The sequence below is a fragment of the Haemaphysalis longicornis genome, unplaced genomic scaffold, assembly GCF_048455015.1.
Source record: "Haemaphysalis longicornis isolate Haplotype H1 unplaced genomic scaffold, Haemaphysalis longicornis Haplotype H1 scaffold_6, whole genome shotgun sequence".
NCBI classification, from domain to species: Eukaryota; Metazoa; Arthropoda; class Arachnida; order Ixodida; family Ixodidae; genus Haemaphysalis; species Haemaphysalis longicornis.
This window is the reverse complement of record NW_027526407.1, coordinates 41963580-41985020: the sequence shown is the minus strand read 5'-3', so window position 1 is coordinate 41985020 and position 21441 is coordinate 41963580. Positions and strand designations below refer to the sequence as shown.

Here is a 21441-nt window from a genome sequence, read left to right as displayed (position 1 = left end):
GAAAGCATCCTTATCGATTAAGGGAGACTCGTGTAGAAAACATCCTAGTGAAAGGACGAGAGAAGGAAAATCTGGGGCAGACAATGTATTTGTACGGCGCAGCTGGTTTTGGCATTTGGAAGCCTAAAGGTGTACGTCTTGCACTGGCGATAATGATTACTTCAATGCCAGTTTATAGTGAACTTGTAAGAACAATTGAAAATGCCCTGTATCCCATACTTTCAACCACGTGTACTTTAAATGAAAGGAGTACGGTTTCGAGCAGTGTAACAACCCAAACACCTTTACCGACGCCCTTGAGCACGCAAGGTCTCACGTCGTAAAATTAGAGTAATATTTTCACGCAAGAATTTAGTTAAAGCGGAGAGTTTAATATTAGAGTTACGCTATATGAAAATAGCCAATATTCCCGTTCTTCTTCCTTACATCAAACTACTACCAAGCTTGCTTGGAGTGATTGCTCCTAATCTTCCGCCTGCCAACGAAGACGTCAATCCCCTCCCGGCAGAAAGCTATCAGTTCAGAATGACTGGTAGGAGCCATATCTTGTCTGCAAAAGTAACCGGAATGTATACGTACCGTGGGCCACTCCAGGCCGCATCGCTACAAACGCTGTGCTATCGCACTACTCTTTCTTGGGCCTGGTCTGTTGCGCGGTTTTTTTTTTTTTTTTGTCTCTGCAATAGAGCCGTCTTTCGTGACTTCGGCCAGCTTTAGAACGCGAACAAAAGCCAACGTTTGATGCGCTTAGCACTTGGGTCGATTTTCGGCGGTCCCGGGCTTCGCTCCACTGTCGTCGGCAACAATCGATGCATCGATCAGAGGAGCGATCACGCCGAGCTTCAGAAATCTGTGGTTGCGGGCACGCACGCGAGAAATGAGGGCGACTGCAGTAACAGTTCGTGTTTTATCTTACAATACGACCATTGATTTGTGCTTCGCTTCAAGCACAGAAGTATTTTTTTTTTTTGTATATACGTTCCGGCCCGCAAGGGCCTTCGAAATAAACACCTCCACGTCATACCACCCCTCCCGACCGCATACACTCTTGAACCTTCCCCTTCACGAGGGATGCAGTCTGGATCTATGAAGCGTGGGGCAGCGCGATCCTTTGAGCGTCATTGGTCCCCCTGACATCTGCCGAACTCGAACACGACGTCAGTTTGGCAAGTGGCGCTAGAATTGATTTCTCCCTTTTGTCCCCTTCCCTAGCCGAGCATCGACACTCTTTTTTTCGGCGACGGTAGGACGCACTTGCCTGCCTTCTGGACGCGGCGTAGGCCCGTTTGGCGCCGACTGGACATCCACAAAGCACTTTAGATAGAACACATACCTATTAGATAAAGCAAGATAGCACAATATGTTTATACAGAACAAGATACAACATCTTGTTATTCAGTTGTTCTGAATTGCTGTACCACACCTATAAGTCCATTGAACTGGTCTCGCAGTTCAAAAGCAACCTGTAGAGAGTGCAGTGCAGGGATTTATACAGACCCACCAACACGTCCCTCCAACACCCTTCCAGAAGGATTTCAACCTCCCCCCCAGAAAAAAAAAAAAGATTCCACAACCACCAGCACTCCGGCCAGGGATGTATGCACCTCCCAACATTCTCCCGGTACCCCCTCAGAAGATTTCAACACCCCCCCCCCCCCCCGCCCCCCGAATTCGAAAATGAATAAATTCCTAGTGCAGTGCATCCACGGAAAAACCTGAGCGGCATGTTACTGGCTACCTTGACAACAAGGAAAAACTCCATATCCAAGTACTCGAGTGAGCGAATGAACCTTGAGACAGCTTTACTACGCTTGGACACTCGCCCTCTGTCCGAACAAAAGATTTTGGGCACGTGGGCTGACAACAGGAACCAAAGCCTAGCCGTTAAAGCCCTGCTAACATTTCTTGGTGACTCCTCTTTGGATTCTCGCCTCTAGGTTGTGACAAAATTGAACAGACTGCGAAATAATGTCTGAGCAGTTTTTTTTTTCATGGATGATAGTCATGTGCTTAAAAGTGAACTGTTGTCATCTGATTCAGCGCCCCGTTGTACGTGAGACGTTTATTGGTTTACTGCTTGTACATAGTTCATTTGTCGCTTTCATTGTCATTCCCCATACATTCCATATTCATTCCTTTCTCTTTCTGTCCCCAGTACCCTCCCCCCAGAGGGAAGTAGCAGGCCCAAGATCAATTTCTCAGGCCGACCTCTTCTCCTTTTTCAATAAACATTTACTCTCTCTCTCTCTCTCTCTCTCTCTCTCTCTCTCTCTCTCTCTCTCTCTCTCTCTCTCTCTCTCTCTCTCTCTCTCTCCATATCCAAGCACATTTCCACAAGGGATCCGCTCAAACAACCTTTGGGAAAGCTGGGGCAGAATTTCTGGTTGCGTTCATTTCAAAAGAGTGCCAGCTATGAACGCGCCCTGATTGGCTGAAGGTGAACGACACGGATGAAATGCCAGTCGCCAGAGTCCCCGAAACTATAACTACGTCATGACCTTAAACGGATAAGCAGCCGCATTTGAACCGGCCCTAGGGCGCGATTCTCAGCTTTGTCCATTTGATGCCTGTTTTAAAGTGTCTGTTTCGAGCGGGCCCTGCTTTGCCGAATTCAAGCAGACGGCAATGTGTGACGCAACACAAACAAGGCGGGGCGCCAGTTGATGTGTATCTCACTGAACAGCGGCCTCGCAAGCTGAACTACGTCGTGATTGAAATAGGCACGAAATGGACCGTATTGAAACAGACTAACTCGGTACTGGCTCCCCCGTTGAAATAAAGGGGGAAGCACAGTTTCGCGGTGCACCCGTACCTGGCGTTTTAAACGGGCAATTTAGACCAAACTATAATATGGTATACAAAGAACCCGCTGGAAAGTGGCAGTGCGTGCCCACCGGGCTGTTGATTCTGGACGTCGTCAAACGATAATCCCAGATTGTCAAGCGGCATGCAGAAGCTACGCGGCTGGTGCAGTTTCTTCAACAGCACTGCGCCCACTGGGCAAAACTCCTCCCTCTCGCACGGTCAGAATCGTCTGGACCCCTGCCCACTCCGATCTCCCAACAAACGACACAGCCCATGCATATTGGCCCGCGCTATCACCAATAGGGCCCCATAGGAGGAGCACAGTTCAACGCGATTGAGACCTTCCAGGAAATAGCCCAATATTATAGATTAGGTAGGAGGACCTTTCCCCCCGCCCAACGCAGTTTGTCTAAAATGCAGGAAAACACATTAAGAGGAATTCAAACAAACACCTTCCCAAATCTAGCACGACTAAATCATCTATTCCCCACACAATACTCCCCGGAGTGTGCGTTTTGCGGCAATTCAGACGCACTCTATCACGTCGTCTGGGAGTGCGACCGAAACCCCGACCTTCCCCCCATTCCCAACCCTTCCTGTGAGCAGTGGGAGAGCATGTTGTCGTCCAACTCGAGCCTTGACGACCAGATGATATTGGTTGACCGAGCAGACAGAGCCAGGATTGGCAATAGACTTCCGGATTAGGAAGCCACCCCACAATTTATTTTTGCTGATTAGTTTCTTCCTCCTGCCCCTCCTCCTCAAAGGTTGGTAAAAGGGGGAGAGAGAGAGAGAGAGAGAGAGAAAACGTTTATTGAAAAGCAGGGACGGGGTAGGGGAGAAAAAGAGTTAGGAGCTGTGGGCGGCCATCCTATTCCGGTAGGCCGCGTGCCGCGGCTTCCTAATTCTTCAATAATTTATGACATTAATTCTTACCACTCCGTTCAAGTTATATGCTAGTGACTGCATAGCCTAGTACTCTTCCCCGGAAGAGTAACACAAATCTTGTATTTTTAGATTTTTAAATTAACGGTTACCAGTCCCTGCTAGCTCAACTTATACCGCACAAATTACCACTGGCCAACTTGCACGGACAAGAAATTACAGCGCCATTCATGTCGTCAGCTTCAGTTTCGGATTTGGGCAGTCCAGTAGCAGCTGCGTAGAGCTGTAGGGCCTTAGCCTTTTCGGAACGAAACGAGTGATTAGACGCTTTCCCTGCGCAACCTCATGAGGCGCCAACTTAACCTTGGCTGAGCTTGGAGGTCAGATTCGGGCTACGACGAACGAGCCATTTTCTTGGTTTGTACCTGGAGTAGTCGAGCTTTCGTCCAGTTTCTTTTTTTTTTTTTCAATCATGACGCAGGCCTTGTTCTTGGCCTTCAACCATCCAAGGACCATACCTCGGCAGAACTGGACGCCATTCACTCGCAAGTACTAATAAAACTGCGGTTGATTTCTCTGTCATAGGAATCCGTAAAACGCAAAAGCGAAATGTGCAGCGAAATCGGAAGCTGAGCATGATTTGCAGGTCGGCGGCTGTCTTGTGGGTGTGCTTGCCGAGGGACGTCCTGGTGGTGGGTCGCTTCGGCAAAGGTGTACCAGTGTCATTTCCGTGACGGATATGACGTCAGGGAAATCTTGCTGTTATCCCGGCATAAAACACTTTCGTGTTAAAATATAAAACCCGGAAGCAAACAACCCTAAGTATAACGTACTCTTTAGTACTAAAGGTTGCTTCCTGCAAGAATACCCTGTGAGCAGGGGTGCAGCCTTTACAGGCCGCTTGCTCCGTTGTACTGGCGTCATTTCCGTGTCGGATATGACGTCAGTGAATTTTTGTGTATCATGGAATAAAACACATTCGTGTTACAAAAAACATTTTTCCTCGCACTCACGCTAACCACCCACCCCACCCCTCGCACTCCTTCGCACTCACGCTCACCATCCGCCCTCACCACTCGCATTCTCACATAGAGAGACAGAGCAAAATTTTCGGGATGAACGGGCAAACGGACGAATGGAAGATCGTCTTTAAAGCCCTCGTGCAGGTGGTGCGCCCGCGTTCGCGAAGCGGCGCTGCTAGGAAAGGAACAGCCTTCAAACGAAGGCACGCAAAGCGACCGGCCGGTTTCTGGACATCAGTGGAACGCCTGCACGCCGCTCACGAAGCACTTCACCTGGCGCTTTCCCTTCAGGAAAACCTTGAAGTACTAAACGCATTAGACAAGCAGCCAGCGCAGAAGAAATCGGCATTGCTAACCTTGCACTGCCGCGCGTGGTGCTTTCCAGCGATCGAAAAAGGCGACAATCCTATATTATCGACTTTTTAAGATTCGAAATACATGGTTGCAAGTCAAAGCTCCACAGTTTTCGTTCATTTTCGAAGGTTTCCTCACTGCTGCGTTTTCTTGGTTGTTACGTTCTGTTTTCCCGGTCCGGTTAAAAACGTATGAAGAGGGTTTCACTGTAGTAGACTCACCGGCAATCTTGGTTCCATACTGATCCATCCTTCGAGACAGCTGGAGGCACACAACGTCCGCAGGAAACTCCGGGTGCCATCATCATCACTAGTCAACGCACAAGTCCGAGAACATCACCCCTAAGTTGTTCCTCACTTGCAGTCTCCTCCATCACCACTGTGGCTGACGCAAAAACAAACCTCTTGCACTGCAGCCCACGAAGCAGAAAATTGTTAATGTGGCCAACTTGTCCACCAACATCTCACTTGGAAATGGTAAACGTAACCAGTTGTCACCTATTGAAGGCCCCAAACTGCTGATATGTTCATTTCACCGCAGTTCAGAGGGCAGCGAACAGCGAAGGAAACTGCGCAGCACCACCACGGACATCACTCGTCGTTTAGTCCACAGGGAACAACCTGGACCCCGTTTCTGTCAGTGCTACACATAACCGCCAAACTCTGACATCCTTTGAGGAAGGTATGCCCTACAATTTAGAAGTTTCCACGCAGGAAACGTAAAACATCCCGAAATATAAGCACACTAACGAGGTTTACTCCGAGCGACCCAGAAGCGCTCCAGTTGAAGCGTCGTCTGCGTGTGAAGGCTCGCAGACGATGCTTCGCTCGTCTGTCTAGACAGACGTGACGAGGCGTTTTGGCGAGGCGGGCGGCGCTCTAGCACCGGAATCGGGCAGAAAACGCAACTTCACCACGTCATGGTATCGCTGCTGGCTTTGTCGCACAGAGCTCGCGAACGCATTTTAAAAGCATTGCAAGTACGGCAAGCCATTAGAATTACCAACCCCGGCAACCATCATCTCGTTGGGACGAAGAACAAACGGACGGCTTTTGGCCCGCGTTTGAGAAAATCCCGCATGCATGACGAAGAACGACGGAAAAAAAAAAGGAAAAGCGGGATAGCAGCCTGCCGATGGAAGCCGTCGAGTACGACGGTTACCGACAGAGACGCAACACTAAACATCTTCTATGGCTGACGATTCATTGTAATTGAACCGTGATAATTAGGCCCAGTAGTTACCCCGAAGCAGTAGCCCAGTGGCTAAGGCGTTGTGCTGCCAAGCCCAACGACGCCGATTTGATTCCGGCCACTGGCCATTTTCAGATGGTGGCAAAAAACGAAAACGCCCACTTGTCGAGATTCGGGGAAATTTCGTTTTGCCGCAAAGTGTATTCCGCTGAACAATCCTGCTGACGGGCCACGATAACAATAAATGAATAGGGTGTAAAAAAATGACTTCACTACTACCGATTTCGCAACTAAAATTGTGAAGACAAATAGTTCAATAAAGCAAAACAATCAATTATAACAAAAACTTAAACACACGGAACGTAAGGAACAGAACAACACGTTTTATTAGGTTATTTTTACAATAACTCTGGTGGGCGGACATACCAGCAAACGGATAGCTAGGCACACGCACGTTTTGTAACTGCAGTTCGATTTCGGTTCGAAGAGAAATTCTGGCGTGTCAATTATTGAGTGAAAAAACAAAAGCAACAACAAAGGGAACAATTAAAATCAATCAAATGTTTGTCGATGTTCCTAGTATTGTTTTTATTACGCATAATCATAAATGGACTCAATTTCTTAGAAACAATTCACCATGTAATTATGTATTGAGGAGGCTTTAACGACCCCATTTTATCGATTGATATTTTTTTTAATCTCCAAGAACACTTTCTGCTCGCGTGTCGTTGCGTCTGTGTTTTTACGATGGTTATTTTACGCATAGTTATTATGGGGGTATTATTGGTAACCATTTTTCCAGTAAGTATTTATTAAGGATCGTTTCTCAATCCACCCTAATTTGTATACTTTTCTCCCACATTTGACCTAAACATTCTTTTTAATATTTTACTAAGTATCAACGTTCTCTTTTACAAAAGTATAGAATGTGGGCATAAGGGATATAAATAAGCCGTGATCAGTGTCAGCCGGTACAGTCAAACCCGTTTATAGCGAACTGCAATATGCACCGCGATTAGTTCGATATATCCAATAGTTCGATATAGCCGAACCCGCCTATAACGAGCTTATTGTTACGATTTCGCGATCCGCGATCCGCGCAGAGTTCGATATATCGGATGTGAACTTCGTTATAAGGCATATGTTTCCCATGTATTTCCGTAACTGAAATATTTTTGTTCGATATATAGCATAATTCGCTCTACCCGGGTTCGTTGTAGCCGGGTTTGACTGTACCACTCACGAGCGCCACTCACCATTCATGAGTGGTGAGCGCCACTCACCATTCATGAGTGGTGAGTGGCGCTCACACTCGTTAGTAGTGAGCCGGGCTCACCGCCAGTTTCCCTCACGCTCACTCTCACTCAAAGCACGAAACGATAGTGAGGCTCGCTCCCTACTCCCTAGTGAGTGGGGAGCGGGTGGTGTGTGAGTGCACTCGTAAGTGAGCCTGCCGACCTATGCCAAGGACACTTTGCACGAACACCTGCACCCAGATTCCCCTCAGGTGAATTCAGGATTAGTCTCTCCCTATTCAGCAGGTCGGAAGCTACCCACTGGCGGAGGCGGCGGGGCGAGAGCCCGAGCAACCATCGGACGTCCGCCAGCCTTTCACCGTACGTCCATCCGGACGTCCGTTTCAGGGCTTACGGACGTACCATGTACGTCTGTAACGCGTCCGGAATTACCACTTCCGTAAGTCCGGCAGGACGTCCGGAATTGGATGTATTTTGGATGTGCAGTGAATACTGCACCGCACAAGACCAATGCAGGAAGGCATACATAAACACAGTGAACTTACTTCACGTTTCGTTAGCGGTTCTTAATTCTCACATCATCATTATCATCACCACCACCACCAGCAGCCTATCTACGCCCACTGCAGGGCAAAGGCTTCTCCCATTATTCTCCAATTACCCCGGTCCTGTGCCCCCTTTGACCAATTTATCTGTGCAAACTTCTTGATCTCATCTGCCCATCTAACTTTCTGCCGCCCCCTGCTACGCTTGCCTTCTCCAGGGATCCACTCTGTTACCCTCAATGACCAACGGTTATCTTGCCTTCGCATTACATGCCCTGCCCACGTCCATTTCTTCTTCTTAATTTCTACTAATATGTCCTTAACACGCGTTTGCACCCTGACCCACTCCGCTCTCTTCTTGTCCCTTAATGTTACACCTATCATCTACCGCTCCATTGCTCGCTGAGTCGTCCTCAATTTAAGTTAAACCCCCTTAGTGAGCCCCCAAGTTTCTGCGCCGTAGGTGAGTACCGGTAAGATGCAGCTGTCATACACTTTCTTCTACAGGGACAATGGTAGGCTGCCATTCATTATCTGAGACTGCCTGCCGAATGCACTCCACCCCATTCTTATCCTTCCGATTATCTCTGCCTAATGGTTGGGATCCGGGATCATAACTTGGCCTAAATAGATATATTCGCTTACCACTTCCACTCCCTCGTCACCTATCTCAAACCGCTGTGCTGTCTCGAGGTTATTGATCATTACTTTAGCTTTCTGCATATCAATTTTCAGGCCCACGGTTTTATACCTGTTTGTCCAGTGCGATATAAGCATATGCTTAGCCCCGAGTTACTTAGCAAGGCCACGTCATCAGCAAATCTGAGGTTACTGAGGTATTCTCCCTCAACACTTACTCCCACCTGTTCCCAATCCAATGTTCTGAATACTTCTTGTAAACATGCTGTGAATAACATTGGAGAAATTGTGTCTCCTTATGTGACGCCATTCCTTATAGGTATTTTACTGCCCTTCTTGTGGACGATGATGGTAGCTGTGGACCCATTGTAAATATCCTCTATAAAAAAAAATGCTCGTCGATACCCTGGTTCCGTAATGCCTGAATGACTGCTCAGGTTCCGACCGAGTCAAATGCTTTCTCATAATCTAATAATCTACGAAGGTTTACATACTTGAAATCAATTATGCTCCAGAGATCATCGTTGTAGTCGGTGAGGTGCTCCAAAAATAAGAAAATTAGGCTCAATTGTAGAAATATGCAGACGAAGCTTGTAGTATACAAGTTAGGGTGTTGATGTAAATCTTTTTATTGAAAAACAAAGTAGCTTTTTTGTTTTTGCTTTTATATTATCCCCTGCATTTATATTTATTTATTCAGTTTAAGCCATTATTTGAAGCTTCGTAGTAACTTTGTACGTCCACTGGCGGATGTCATTCGGACTTGTACATCCGTTTCTGGATATCCACAGAACGTCCGAAAATGCATATCCAAACATGGACGTACAGTGGCCATTCAAACTGAGCATTTGATGTTCGGTTGTATTTCGGACGTCCACGGACGTCCGTGGTTGCTTGGGAGGGGACAAAAGACGCCACAAGACCCAGTAAAATTTTGTCTGTTACTTTTGCAGTGCATGGCACGTTCGGTTTCGTTCTCAAGTAATACGCACGCCGCTCAAAGGGAACAGACAGTTTGACCTGCTGGAATCTTCAATGTCGCACAGCCTTCGAGGCGTACATTACGGCTGAATGCCGCTTCCCTACCTCTCAAAAAGGAGGCAACAAAAAAAGAAACTCCCACCTCCCCTCGCGGGAACCCCTGTGTAGATGCGACGCATAGGGGGTCCACGTTGCAGCGTTGGAGAGCGGAGGAACGGCGCTGGAACGATGGAGCGGAGCGGCGCAGGCACCGCATTTTATAGCGCGCATAACGGTGAGGGGACGCGCCGGCGCCAGTGCGTCTGCCGCGGCTATAACGCGACACAATCCAACACAATCCACTTTAATCCAATCCAATCCATATCCAATCAAATCCAATCCAATCCAATCCAATGCCCCTCGCGAGAGTGTGTTCGCAATCGGAGAGGAGAAGGGGTGAGCGCGGAGAGCGCAGCTCACGCGGCGAGGAGAATGGGGGAGGGGCGGACGCCGACGACGCCGGAATCAGGGACAAGGCGAGTGAATGAGATGCAGTCGCATCTAAAATAGCTCAGCTTGCGCTAGTGGTGCAAGGCTGGAGAAACAGCAGAGCTGGCGGCCCCTCTCCTTTCGTCGGAGACCCGGCTGTTGCCCCTCACCTGGGTTTCCAAACTAGCCGCTGAAACTTCTCCATGACTGGCAGGCACGGAGCGTTTTGTCCGCAGGCTTTCAAATCTCCCCGCGGTGACCGCGGCTTCGTGAACCCGGCGTCTGTGGCGCGAGCTCTTCCGTGCTTTCCACTTCAGGAACGAACGCACGTAAACTGTAAAGAAGAGCACGCAAGAGATCACGCCTCGAACGCTGGGCAGAGTGTTCCCGAAGGTCGAGCTGGCCGACGCCGGGCGCTCCTCACGAGGCGCATGTTCACGTTCGCTCAGAATTTTTCTTTGGGATTTTTGACAGCGAAGCTGTTTAAGCTTTTAATTCCGCCGTATAGCGTTACCAGAAAACATACCATATACCATAATAATAGAGAGTTTTAGCAGTCTGTCCGTTCCGTCGTGTACGTAGTTACCGTGTTGACCGGGACCCGCCTGGGCACTTGTGCATTCGTCGCGGTAGGAGGATTAGTTCCGCGGGCCGGCCTTCGCCATGCCCGCCCATTTGCTCCGCTAAAGCGGGATTCACACGACGGAGAAACCCTCTCACGGAGGCGGACGGATATGTGACGTCAACAGCACGTGACCGGATTATCCGGCCTGGAGGCGCATCCACACGTGCGGAGCCACGCGGAGTGACTAGCAGACGACAGCGCCGAGGAACAGGTTCCATTCCCCGCCGAGGGCCACCGCCGTCGAGCGAAAACATGCGGAGGCATTTTCTTTCGCGGAGCCACCGCGGGCTATCCCCACCGAGGGGCGGAGCCTAAAACCGGTCACGTGAGCGGGTCCCGCGGGCCAAAAAGAGAGGGTTTCTCCGTCGTGTGAATCCCGCTTAAGGGGCAACCTCCTCGCCCTCCCTGCGCGTGCCTGCGCAGTCGGGTCCCGGTAACCTGCCACCGCAGCGTTAGCGGACGGTAGCCGCTGTGCTAAAACTCTAGTACGTTAGTACTAGAAGAGAGTACGCTAGCTAGAAAAGAGTACGCTAGCTAGAAAAGAGTACTAGTACGCTAGCCGCTATACTAAAGCATAGCGGCTAGCGTACGCTAACGCTGCGGCGGTAGGTTACCTGGACCCGACTGCGCATGCGCATTCACAGCCCCGACCTACCTTCCCTTGCTAGCGGTCGGATGTGTTGAACGCTGGAGTTCCGCTAGGAGTCACAGCCCCGACCTACCTTCCCTTGCCAGCGGTCGGATGTGTTGAACGCAGGGCTACCCTTGCCAGCGGTCGGATTTGTTGAGCGCTGGGGTTCCGCTAGGAGTCACACCCCCGACCGACCCCTTCCTTGCTAGACTAGCGGTCGGGCGCGTTGAGCGCTGGGGTTCCGCTAGGAGTCACACCCCCGACCGACCCCTTCCTTGCTAGCGGTCGGGCGCGTTGAGCTCTGGGGTTACGCTAGGAGTCACAGCCCCGATCTAGACCGTAGATAGAGAATGCAAAGCAAAGCAAGTGTAGTAGTAGGTACGTACGTCTTTATTTCGTATGTCACGAAGAAGAAGTCAGTATCGAGTCGCATACGGAGGCAATATAGCAGGGCTTCTGAAACAGAACCGTGCGCTTCACCGCCCGCGCGTTCTCCGGGAGCGTGTACACCTCGTTCTGAACGGCCGTGGAAGCCATCACGACCGACTTGAAATTGGAAGGGGGTATCAGAGGAGCGTCCAGCAGCAGATTCACGTGCACGTCCGTTTCGTCGGAGTCGCCGCCGCCGCCGGCGGTCGCGGTTGCGCGCGAGACGTCCGTTCTCGTCACCAACGGCTCGATGTAGTACTTGCACAGCACCTCGCCCTGCTTTACCGCCGTGTCTCTCTTGTTGAGCGCGTTGCGGTGACTCTTCCGCCGCCGCTTGGCGATCAGCCTGTTGTAAGCCATGCCTATGGTCTGCACGCCTATCGCCTGAAACAGGGTCTCGTGCGCGTTGTAGCGGTAGGCGGCGTACATCAGAGAGTAAATGTACGGCGGCTCGGAAAAGAAGGTGGAAATCCAAGCCGGCGGAACGATCGGCTGCACGAGCTTGGCGTAGCCGCACGTGCGGGGCTCGAAGCACACGCTGCACACCACCGGCATCACCACGCGCTCCACGAAGGCGTGCGTGCTGAGACGCAGCCACGTCTCGGGGTCTATCCAACACCTACATAACGTTCCTTCGGCATTCTGCCTCGTGTGGAATATCACTTTGCACAGCTCCCGCCTCTCGATGTCCTCCTCGTCCTCCTCACTATCGCCCTCCCCCTCTTCTTCTTCTTCCCGGTACTCTTCCGTATCTTCCTGCATAAGTACGTCGTTATCGTCTTGAAAGCTGGAAATAACGCTCTGAAGTGTTTGCTTAAAGTCGGCAAACAGGATTTCCTCTTCGCAACGGGCGCCGTTATCGCCCACGGCGCCGGCACCGGCGCCGCCCTTATCTACTTCGTGCATAGCTACGAGTAGGCCGGCGAAGTGAAGAGGCGTGGAAGTGGCCATCATCGAGAAAGGCGGGGCGCCTCCCTATAAAAGCCGCTGGTAGCAGCCCAGGCAGTATGCGACCGGTTCGGTCAACTCGTCCGCTCTACGGACGTTTTGAGGAAACGAGACCGGGATACTTTGCCGGCACCCGCACCGGCGGCCTACCTCGTTTTCATGGACGATGAGTCTGCGCTGGCGGCGTCGCCGCCGCCGCCTCCGGCCTCGCCCGCTGCTGTTGCTTCGACGGACGACGACGGCGCCTCCTCCGCCGCCCCCGCCGCCCTCGCCATCCACCAGGACGACGGGCTGATGATCCACACCGACGACAGAGAAGAAGACACCGAGGAGGATGACGGCGGCAGCGAGACGACCGACGACGAAGAAGAGAGGCCCCCTCTTGGCCTCACCTTCACCCATATTTCGTACAAGGGGAAGCTCGTGTTCCTCAACGAGGAGAGCACGCCTTTCTATAAGGCCGAAGAGATCGAGCCCAACGCTCAGGAAATCGTCGGAGTCACTCCGGCCTGCAGTTGCATCCAAGAATATCAGGCCTGGTACTCCTTCGCCATGGACGTGCGCCGGCAGGGAGCAAACGAGAAGCGCGAGCACAAGGCGCTGTATCGCATCGCGTTGGATTTTGATATCCGCGAGTCGAACGCGGACGTGATCGTGGGGGCCGTGTCCAAGCTTCTCCACGCGCTCTCCCTCCGCTCCGCCAACATCACGGAGGTCATCAACGACACGGACAACCCGATCAAGGTGGCGTACCTTACTCGGGCCTCGAGCAAGAGATGGCACGTGCAGATCCTGGCCGGCGCGGACATCCTGTCGAGCGTAAAGTCCTGCATCATGAGGGACGTGATGGCCTACGAGGACCTGACTCCCGAAGTGCGAAAGGCCGTCACCGCGCTGGACGTGGAGGCCGGCTCGCACCACTGGCTGATGTACGGCTCGAAAAAGAGCTTCGAGGTGCCGGACGCCTACCGCCTGGCCTTCATCGCACACCACCACCCGCTGACGGGCGCCGCCATGTCCAGGAGCACCTCGCGATGCGCCGACTCACCCATCCTGCTCCGGCGCCTGCTGTCCATGCACCGCACCTACGACAGCGACGCACTGGGCCGCGCCAACGAGGCGTGCATCGACTACGACACGGGCGTGCTGTATCGCTGCCGGCCCAGCAGCCTCCTTTCTCTGGGAGTCGAGTCCGACTCCGACGACGTGCGCAACGCGATGGAGGCGCTGCGTCTGGAGGACGGGCTCGCCAGGATCGGGTGTGCCGCTTCTGCCACCGACGACTTCGAAGACACGACCGAATTCGACGCCGCCGCACCCTCCACCAGCAGGAAGGTGCCGGAGGGCCTTCCCGAAGACACCGAAGAGCTGCTGGAGGCGGTGATGAAAATGCAGAACGTAATCACCATGCCCATGACCCCCACCAAGAAGAAAAAGAAGCAGCAGCACAAGAAGCGCCCGGAGGAAGAGCAGCCGCAAGCGCAAGCGCAAGCGCAAGCGCCGGGGGCAGCGCAAGCGCAGGTGCAAGCGCAGGAGCACGTCGAGGAGGACATCGAGCTCGTGCTGGAGGATGAAGACGACGACGACGTGGACATGCTGGAGCCCACCGCCACCGCCGCTGGCGTCGGCGGCAGCATACCGCCCATCGGGGGCGGAATGGACCTGATGGAGTACGCCAGCCTCTCTCGTTCCAACTGGAGAGAGGTGGTCGAGCACATGTACAAGGAAGGCGCGCAGCAGCTCAACGAAATGGACCGCAGGCGCAAGATCCAGCCCAGGCCCGTGATCAACGACATGAAGAAATGCATAGAGCTCGCTCGAAAGTACAAGAAGCCCGGGGACAAGGGGTCCTTGCGCTCGGACCTGGAGCGCCGCGCCTTCACGCTCGCCATGGTCAAGCTCGTCTTCGAGCACGGCTACGCCGTCAAGTACGAACTCTGGTTCGGCAGGCTCACGCCCCTCATCGTCTCCAACATGGGCTACTCGGGGCTCAGCTTCTACCGGGCCCTGTGCACCAACGCCTGCGCCGCGCACATAGGAGACGACGCGACCATCGCCTACAACAAGTGCGTGCAGTACCTGTTCGAAACGAGCCCCACGCACGACGAGCAGGGCAACGAGTACCAGGTGGTGATGCCGCGCGCGGTCTTTCGGCCCCGCTTCGAGAGCCCCTTCGCCATGACCAAGGAGGAGCACGAGCTGTCCATCTGGATAATGAACACGTACGCCAAGTGCAATTTCATCTGCACTCCCTTCTTCATTAAGTACGTGTTCTACATGGTGGAGCTCAAGAAGTGTGTGCTGGTCCACGACGCGTGCGAGGACCGCTACGAGACCCTGCGCTACAACCCCAGCATGGGCATCTACCAAACGGATCCGATCCTGAACATGATCCTGCCCCTGCAGTCGGTCCTCTTTAAGACCATTCTGCACAACCTCACCTGCAAGGACCCGTACGCGCCCCTGGACCTGCTGTTCAAGCTCTACGACGGGCTTTCTGCCATAATCAACCAACAGAAGCCGCTAAAGATCGACAACAACGTGGCGGACGTGTCGCTGTACAAGTGTAACCTGAGCAGGGAATACATAGTGTTCTCGAACGGGTACACCTTCAACTGCGAGACGTCCAAGTTCGAGAGGTGGAACGAGCGGCACGTGTGCATGCACCGAGTGGACCTGGACCCCGAGCTGGGGCTCAACGAGCTCATCGAGCACGCCACCGTGGAAGTGCACCCCCTGCGCGGCGGCCGCCGCTACCTCTACAAGCTGCTGCACGGCTTCATTTACGGCGCCCAGAAGCTCTTCAACGAGAAATACACGCAGCTCTTCAGCTGCCACGCGCCCAAGTGCTCCGACCTCATGATCTGGAGGAGCATGGTGCTCATGTTTCCCCCGGAGGACTTCGAGCGCATCGACGCCATCGCCAGACAGTACAGCATCGACCCCGCCAGCGTCAGCGAGGAAGACAACGACTTCCTTCACTACGCCTACAAGATGGCCTGCATGCATTTCATAATCACCTCGTTCGTGGCCTCGCGCCCCGACCTGTACGTCGAGCTGCTGAACAACGGAGACCTGGTCGCCAACATCGACAATCCCAACGTGGACGACGACGATGGCCCGGTCGTGATCGTTGGACCCGACCTTTCACCGGGACGAATGCGCAGGCCCGCGAGGCATGGGAGACCGACCCCGCGGAACGAATGCACACATACCCGGTCGGGTCCCGGCACCCGCCGCCGTAGCGTTACCGTGTGCGAGCCGCTATGCTAAAACTGTCTCACGCCGTATCAGCGTACCGCCCTCCCCCTCACACTTTCGCCATACTTTCCTCCTCCGCATCCCTGCTCATTCTATCTCGTTTTTCTTCGGTGTCCCCTTCGTTCGCTCGGTAACAACGAGGGACGACGGCGCCGCGAAGCCACAGGAACGGGAAAAGAACTGCAGTGGTAGAGTCAACGCATTTGATCGTTATAAATTACTGCGAATGGATATCATTGGTTGAAGAAAAAAACTCCAAACGAAGAGAATCGCCGTAGGAATTAAGGCTTACGCATTAGTAATCAATTCTCGGGAGTTCCGTAATTTAAAAATTATTAGCCACGACGGTGGCACGGTATACCGTAAAAGCTCGTTAATGCGAACTTGGTTAATTTGAACTTCCTGTTAATTCGAACTTCCGCCCTGGTCCCGGCACAGCTTTGTGTCTTTAAATGGGGGAAAACTCCCAATAATTCGAACGCGTCGGTATCCAGGACGGTTAATTCAAACTATGATCCACTGGTTTCCATCGCTCCTCGCAGAAGTCGGGCCAAAGTGATTACAATGTGTTACAAATGAAAACCAAGCCAACTTTACTAGAGATGCAACACAACGGAACAGAAAAACAACAGCGTGGCCCGCGCGCTACGCTCCCGCAACCGCTTATCTTGCATTTACAGAAAGCGCCGCGCAACCAGCGCCAGTCTTCCGGCGCATGCCATTATTATTTACGAAATCACCTGCCACAAACGTCTGGTAGGGCATAATTCGCGATAACGAGTCCAGAGGTACCTTCATTCTGTTCTGCCCGCGCAGTGTGGCGCGATGTCCGTTCATTCTAGCGCCCGCCCGCTAATTCGAACTCCGCTTAATTCGAACAAGTTTATGGTCCCCTTCGAGTTCGAATTGACGAGCTTTTACTGTACTTCCGTTTGGTGTGCTTGTACTACGACTTAAATATGTGCGCCTTCGCGACTTTTCCACCTGCACTAAAAAGTTTTTTCGAAGGTTCCATTACAAAATGTGCAACTATTAGGAGAAGAATGTAACGTGGTATACTAAACTTAAGCTGCATTAATGGGCTCTTGAGGTGCGAGTAGACTTCACTGGGCACAACAGTGTGGGAAATCCAGCTTACAAGGACCAAGCTTACGCTGATCTTGAAGTCTGCTTCACTCCTTAACAAAGATGAATTGCAGGCGAGACATCATTCCAGGGACAAAATACGCTATCTGGTATCTAAATATGTATCCCTGGAGGCGAAGAGGTGGGTTGAAGGAGAGCTTACGTGTGCCGAAGTGAGGAGGAATGGAGCGGCTTTTCTCGGACGCACCTCTAAGACCTCCACTCCATATTCAGTTGCGCACCTCTAGGACCTTCATTCCATATTCACTGCCTGGACCCGTTCAGTCAAAATAGTTTTCTCTGCCCAGGCAGCACATACTGTGCCTGAATGATGTAGACTGAAAATAGCATTTTCACGAGATATATCTGACCTGACGAAAGGCAGCCATCTTTCTCCCAAACTGCTCCGTTTTCATCCGGGGTGTACAAACATTGTATAACATGTCTGGAAGGATGTAATGCTTAGAAATATACTGTACAAAAATAAGCGAAGATACCCAAGCACTTTTTATGGGTTGCGACTGCGCAAAAGCATCAATGTCCAGTTAACTCCAAAGACGTCTTGCTTCCGCCTTGCGGTGTCAAAGGGCTTTGTAATCTTGCCGCAGGCTTTGTGATCCACCTGAACACTTTCAAATGGCTTCTATCTGCCTCTTACGTGCTCCACCGCTGCCTGTTCCTGCCGCCTTGCAATGAGCGTGTTGATGGTGAATTGCACTGCTACTCCTTGCGGTGCCCTCATCTGTGGTGCACGCTACTTCACGAGTAAAAGCTCGCGCTGTTGACTTCATATTATGGAAGCTGACGCAGGCTCTTTTGCTTAAACGCTCGCCCTATCCACACCTCTCCTCACATACGCCAACATTCTCGCCCACTATAGGCTACGACGACGGAGATACCCACCTCCTTACCACTCTCTCCAGGACCGACAGAGTTAACTACGCAAGCTACAGGCAAACACCTTCCCCCACAATACACTCTACCACGCCAAGTTTACTACCAAATACCCAGCCACATCTCAGTTTTGTACAAACATGGGCACACTCTACCACATCACCGTAGAATGCTCCAACACCCCTACCCAACCACCACTCCCCAACATCACCAAACAGCAGTGGGTGGAGCTGCTGACCAGCTCTGACCCCCCCTACCCAGAGCATGCTTGGTAGAGAGGGCAGCGCGAGCGGGTCACCTCCAAGGCATCCTGGACCATCGCCTCCTGTATTTTTACAATGCCAAACGCATCAGAACGGACCGGCCAACCGAACCCTCTCGTACTCCGGCCACTCTCCCCCAATCTGTAGCCTTCCCAGCGCTTTTGTCATGCGACTGGTTCATCTGGGGGTGACGCGTGGTGGAAAGCGGCAACGTTGGCAAAATGTGCTCCGCCGTGGCTCTCAGTTTTCTAATGCTGGCGCGAGCGCCATTACTTTGGCAATCTCAAAGATCAGTTGCCTTGGCAACCAGGGACAAGCCTCTCTCGAATTCAGTTACCATTGGGTGATCGCGGTTCAGCTCGGGGCCCCACTTTATGACGGGTGGACACTGAAGTTGTACCACTGACTCCCATTGAGAAGCGTGCGATGCGTTTGGCATTGTAAAATACAGGAGGTGATGCCTGGACTGAGGACGCCTCTCACCGGGCGAGCGCCCTAACATTGCGCTTGCTGTATTAAATAAAGTTTATTCAATCAGTCAATCAATCGCTGTGGAACCCCTTGTACTTTAGAAAGCCTCGTGCAATTAGGAGCAGTTTCTGTTATCGACACCGGACGCCTGTATTTTTCCTCATTTAAGGCTTTCACCTTAGGACAGCTGCAGTCTCCACACTGCCACTAGTTAGTGCATGTGCCCAAAAGCGTCGAGTAGTTGTTTGAATCGAACCCGGGAATCGAACCCATGACCTCGTGCTCAGTAGCTCAATGCCTTAGCCACTGAGCCACCGCAGCAGGTCAATTCTCTGGTGAAATCGAAAGGATGGTTGCACAACTGCGAAGTCTAACGAACAAATTGCAGTTTCAAAAATTAACTCCAGTGCATCTGCAAGCATACGGTCAAATATGCACCTGTGATATTCTCGCCATGCAATTGTGCATACGAGTACCACGAAGATCCTTGGCGGAGAGAAGCAATAAAAACAAGACAGAAGTTTTATTGACCAGCAACAAGAATAGAAAAGACCGGGTAGGAAAAAAAAGGCGAGTTAAGTAATGACGACTTGCGTCACAGCATGACAAAGTCTGGAGTGACGCAGCCCCTTGAAGCAGCGACAGTGTTAGCAGCAGAGGACGCCGACAGGCACCACATCCCAGGATGAAGCTACCGCAGAGAAGGTTTTCTGGGGCCTGGTAGTGCTCAGAGCTTAGCACTCTGCAAATGAAAAAAAAAAAGCCGAAATAAAACAATTAGATTGAGAAACATTCTCGTGTGGTACGTGCAGCCTGCAACAAGTTTACTAATGAATGTGTGAAAACCGAAGTGATATCGCCCTCCGAGAATCTTCTGGAAATCAACTACAATATGGTATATGTTCACTGGACATTACGCCGACTCCGTCGTTACTGCGCTAATGTGCAAACTCCGTACTGCTAGTGAAAAAAAAAAACCCTGGTTTCACTTTTGAAATGCAGCTAAATTAATCGCAATGCAAAAAAAAGTCATTTATTTGCAGCCCTGCAAAAAATAGCTGAGGCTCCTCTAATTTCAAGAAATGAGGCTTAAGGTTTGTTATTACCTCATGACCAATGTTATTAGTACTGTTATGCCAAAAAGTGGTCCTTGTCTTCGCACTATCGGTATAGATTTCCTTGTGTCTCAATGTCACACGCTCACACATGTATAAGCTTGAAGCCTCTATCACAATAACCATAGCCAAGTACCATCCACTGTAGAGCAGTTTGCTAATATTTCTTTACCATTTACACTTCACACTTGACAAGGACCGAAAAATGAGAGATGGAAGATTTGGTGGCAACAAGTTGCCCTGCTTACTCTTTCAGCATTACACAATTAAATTATCTTCCCCCTAGCATGTTTAGACAGCCCAAGCATACACTGATGCCTGAATGCTATGACCACGCATTGATGTGAAGCTACCTTGGCTTAAAACCGCACACTTTTGGTATTGCAGTGACCAAAAACATTCTAGCCAGAGCTCCTGCTTCCTAGGACATGGTTGACCAAGTGCTAGGAAGTGGTACACCAATTACTAATTGTTCACACGTTAGAAACAGCCTGAAGCCACATGGCTGTGTGAAAACCACATGGCTCTCTGCAATGATACAAGTGGCACAAACTAAACGTGCATGAAGCAAAGAGGGCAAAGCACTGCTGGGTGTTCCCAGAATTTGTTCATGACTTGAGTGTTTTAGTCTTTGTTTTCACCTCATCCCAATAATGCAATTGGCTTTAACCTAATAGCTTTCTATGAAGGCAATTCTGGAAGTGGCGAAGTGTGCGTTACATTTGATGTAAACATTGAACCAGTCTTCAGCCACAATACACGACACCGGGGAGACTTTCTGGCATCTTTGCAGCTGCTTCTAATGCAGTCAATGAACATTCAGCAAAACACGCCGTTATGAATGCACGTCCATAGTTAAGTATTACGAAGTTGGCATGATGTGCCCAAACACTCCAGATAGATAACGCTTGCAACAGTATGCTGAGCAATTGTCACAAACTTCGCAAACGTGCAAAACATTTTGCTAGGAAAAAAAAGATTGCTCACTTTATAATAAATATCGAAGAAGTAAAGGCAACAACATAACAAACTATACATCTTTCGAGTGCGAATCAAGCACTGGAAAACTAGATGTTTATCTCAGCAGCTCTACACATATATCTTCATTATATTCCTTGTACGTCTCCAAAATATCTAGAAAATTTCACAAAATAATGCTCAGATTCTGAAAAACGGAAAGGATCTTGGAGCTTCTGAAAACACAACGTCAAAATGAGAGCAAAAAGTGCAAATGGTGAGCATCGTCAGCAATGTGCATCGCATTTCGTGTAATCTCCGTGCAGGAACAAAAATGCACAACTTACACGTGCGGTGCCAGGTGAAGGCTTAAATGTAGAAAAAAAGGCAAGAGTGTAGGCATTGAATGTCATGTTGCAAAACTGGCCATGCAAATTGCAAGGAACTGGTCTTAATGTATCCGTAAAGAGTCTTAATGTGCAATGGCAAGGGCATGGCACTTGAAATACAAGTACATCCAGAGAAAAAAAGCTTAATGGGGAAGTTTGCATTCAGTATCAAAAAAAGCAAGACTCA

The 21441-nt window shown here is 51.0% G+C and overlaps 3 protein-coding genes across 3 annotated transcripts in view; 1 reads left to right on the top strand and 2 right to left on the bottom strand.

Moving 5' to 3' along the window:
* Positions 1–5779, bottom strand: part of LOC144142524 (G1/S-specific cyclin-D3-like) — a 429137-nt gene extending 423358 nt beyond the window's left edge. The window contains exon 1 of the mRNA XM_077674105.1: positions 5288–5779. The gene's annotated coding sequence lies outside the window, so the exon portion shown is untranslated. The remainder of the gene's footprint in view (positions 1–5287) is intronic.
* Positions 5780–12928: 7149 nt separating this feature from the next.
* On the top strand, positions 12929–19168 carry LOC144142521 (uncharacterized). The gene has a single exon (XM_077674101.1). It carries the CDS (start codon positions 12939–12941, stop codon positions 16050–16052), a length of 3114 nt encoding a protein of 1037 aa, XP_077530227.1. The 5' UTR covers positions 12929–12938; the 3' UTR covers positions 16053–19168.
* Positions 19169–19297: 129 nt separating this feature from the next.
* Positions 19298–21441, bottom strand: part of LOC144142522 (catalase-like) — a 67643-nt gene continuing 65499 nt past the window's right edge. Inside the window, exon 11 of the mRNA XM_077674102.1 lies at positions 19298–19535. Within this exon, the coding sequence (XP_077530228.1) occupies positions 19521–19535 (15 nt within the window). The 3' untranslated portion in view covers positions 19298–19520. The remainder of the gene's footprint in view (positions 19536–21441) is intronic.